Genomic DNA, 2,770 nt, shown 5'->3' with positions numbered 1-2,770 from the left:
AAAAGAGATGGGGATAAGATTCGTAAGATTCAATAGTGAATAAATGTTATCATGACTAATCGCAACTGTCACAATTGTAAATGTTTTGTAACAAAAGTTTTCTAACAAAAAAAGGGGAGTGGCTAATCTTACAGTCCAGAAAAACAGGACCCTAGGACCATCAAGAGAGGAACGCACAAGCAGAGTGCGGAACCTTATCCAGAGAAGCAGCAGCGCCAGAAATGAGGGCATGGAGACGGGGAGCAGCTGAGGAGTCTAGATTCATCAACTAAGAAGAGAAGGACTAAGAGCTGGTGGCCAGGAGCAGACTTGAAGAACGTGCCCTTTGGAGATGTAAATTACTATATATGCCTGAGTGGGTTTTTTATTTGTGTGTTTTTTAAAAGCTAAAGTGGATAGAGAAAAATACTGTCAACTGATGGTTATAAACTTATGGGGATTATAATCAATGTATTGAAACAAGGTATGATTTGTTGAATGTAAAACTGATGATATGCCCTGTAAACTTTCACTCAATCCACAATAAAAACCTTAGGGAAAAAAAAAAAAAAGTGAAGAAGGAATATGGGTCAAGAGAAGGAAAAAAAAAAAAAATCTCATCAGGTGAGATATATTCAAATCCTCCCTCTACTTACCTTTAGGAGCCCTGGCAGTGCTGTGGGTTACGCACTGGGGGTTGAACACATGAGCCACTCTCTCCACAACAGAGAGATATGGCTGACTGCTCCCGTAAAGATTTTCAGCCTCAGAAGTCACATGGAAGAGCTCAACTCTGTCCTATAGAATTGCTGTGAGTAGAAACTGACTTCACAGTGAACTTGGTTTTGGTTTTTCTACCTACTTATCAGTAGCTCTGATAGTGGTTATGAGTTGGGCTGCTAACCTCAAGGTCAGCAGTTCCAAACTACTGGCCTTTCGGCAAGAAAAAGATAAGGCTTCTTGCTCCCATAAAGATTTATAGCCTCGGATAGCTCATGCAGAGTTGATGTGAGTCTGAAGCGACTCTACAGCATACAACCACCACCACATAACACATAAACCTTAGGAGTTTCTCTACTGGGAAAAGCAAGCACAAACAAGTCAACAGAATTCCAAACTTGACATGTTGAAAATTGCATCAAGATTCTCACAAGAGAGGGACCATCCGTCTCATTTTTCAAAGATGTGAAAAGGTTTTATTTCTCTTTTGTGTATTTCAGGAATTATAAGAAAAGAGTTTAGTCACTGTTGGTAAATTACCACTTTAAAGCAAGAGTCAAGAAAGCCTTTAAACTAAATTGGCATTTCAAAAAATGGAATGTCACATTAGATGAATTATTTCATCATGAATTCATACAGATATATTCCTACAGATATTCCACCTATCGCTAATACAGGATCAATTTCTATATCAGACTGGTAGATGAATTCTTAAGTTCGTTCAAAGTCTAAGCATCTAAGAAATAACATTTTATTAATTTATATACATACATGCAAATTGCATAAATACTTCATTAAATTTCTGACGAGGTCATTTGCATGCTGTCAGACTATTTTAAGAAACATAGCACTGCTTCAGAAAACGTATCTGAAAATCCCAGCCAATGGTGATATACAAATGTTCAACAAAAAGTGTTCAATTAGTTTTTAAATTCTTTCTTTTTTAAAAAGGTGCTTAACTGATTTTTATTTAGGCAAGATGGAACAGAGCTATTTTTTGTTATTACTAAATCCTTTAGATTACTGTAAAACAAAATATTGGAATAAACTATTTGCAATCTAATATCTAGAAAAATATTTGCCATTCACTTTTCGTTAGGGTATCTTGTCTTCTTCCTCACCATCAGGCTACTCAGAGGGACTCATTCATATCATATGTTACCTTCAAAAGGTCATGTTCTCCAACATTTGCTGCATAACTCCATGTAAGTTTTCTGGTACCAGTAGGATCTGCCCAGGCAAAAAGTCTAACTTGCTTTGGCAGCAATACCATTTCTTCTTGAGATCCACTAAAACACAACCGACAGAAAAAAAGATGAAAATAGTTTAGCCTTGAGAAACCTAGACTGCAATTTATTGAGAAGAGGAATAAAGCCATTTAAATTATTTAAATTAATGAACCACACCTCTGCCTTAAAAAAATAAAAAAAGTTCTTAAATGTCTAGTAAACTAAGACTTGAGGCTTTAGTAAAGAGAATATTGCATTTTCTAAATATACTTTCAATTGATCCAGGCAGGACAATGCCAACAGAATTTTTTAAGGTAAACAGATGGGTGCATCAGAGCTCACCTGCAGAAAAGGCTGTAAATAATATGTGTCTTTGTTGGTAGTGGTGGTGGTAAAGTGCTGTCAGGTCAGTTCTGCCTCAAAGTGATCCTGAATAGTGTGTTTCTGTAAAGTGATCCTGTATAGTGTGTTTCTGTAAGGTGATCCTGAATAGTGTGTTTCTATAAGGTGATCCTGTACAGTGTGTTTCTGTAAAGTGATCCTGTACAGTGTGTTTCTGTAAGGTGATCCTGAATAGTGTGATTCTGTAAGGTGATGTTGAATAGTGTGTTTCTATAAAGTGATCCTGAATAGTGTGTTTCTATAAAGTGATCCTGTACAGTGTGTTTCTGTAAAGTGATACTGAATAGTGTTTCTGTAAAGTGATCCTGAATAGTGTGTTTCTATAAAGTGATCCTGTATAGTGTGTTTCTGTAAGGTGATCCTGTATAGTGTGTTCCTGTACAGTGTGTTTCTGCAAAGTGATCCTGTACAGTGTGTTTCTGTAAAGTGATCCTGTACAG

The 2,770-nt window shown here is 36.5% G+C and overlaps 1 protein-coding gene across 4 annotated transcripts in view; it reads right to left on the bottom strand.

Moving 5' to 3' along the window:
- Positions 1-2,770, bottom strand: part of VPS13C (vacuolar protein sorting 13 homolog C (S. cerevisiae)) — a 249,499-nt gene that overhangs the window by 66,018 nt on the left and 180,711 nt on the right. For all 4 annotated transcript variants that reach the window (XM_006831581.1, XM_006831578.1, XM_006831579.1 and 1 more), the window contains one exon: positions 1,862-1,988. In XM_006831581.1, coding sequence (XP_006831644.1) covers positions 1,862-1,988 — 127 coding nt within the window. The remainder of the gene's footprint in view (positions 1-1,861; positions 1,989-2,770) is intronic.

Source organism: Chrysochloris asiatica, unplaced genomic scaffold (genome assembly GCF_000296735.1).
Source record: "Chrysochloris asiatica unplaced genomic scaffold, ChrAsi1.0 scaffold00004, whole genome shotgun sequence".
NCBI classification, from domain to species: domain Eukaryota; kingdom Metazoa; phylum Chordata; class Mammalia; order Afrosoricida; family Chrysochloridae; genus Chrysochloris; species Chrysochloris asiatica.
Note: the sequence above shows the minus strand (reverse complement) of the source record. Positions and strands in the feature narration are given on the sequence as shown.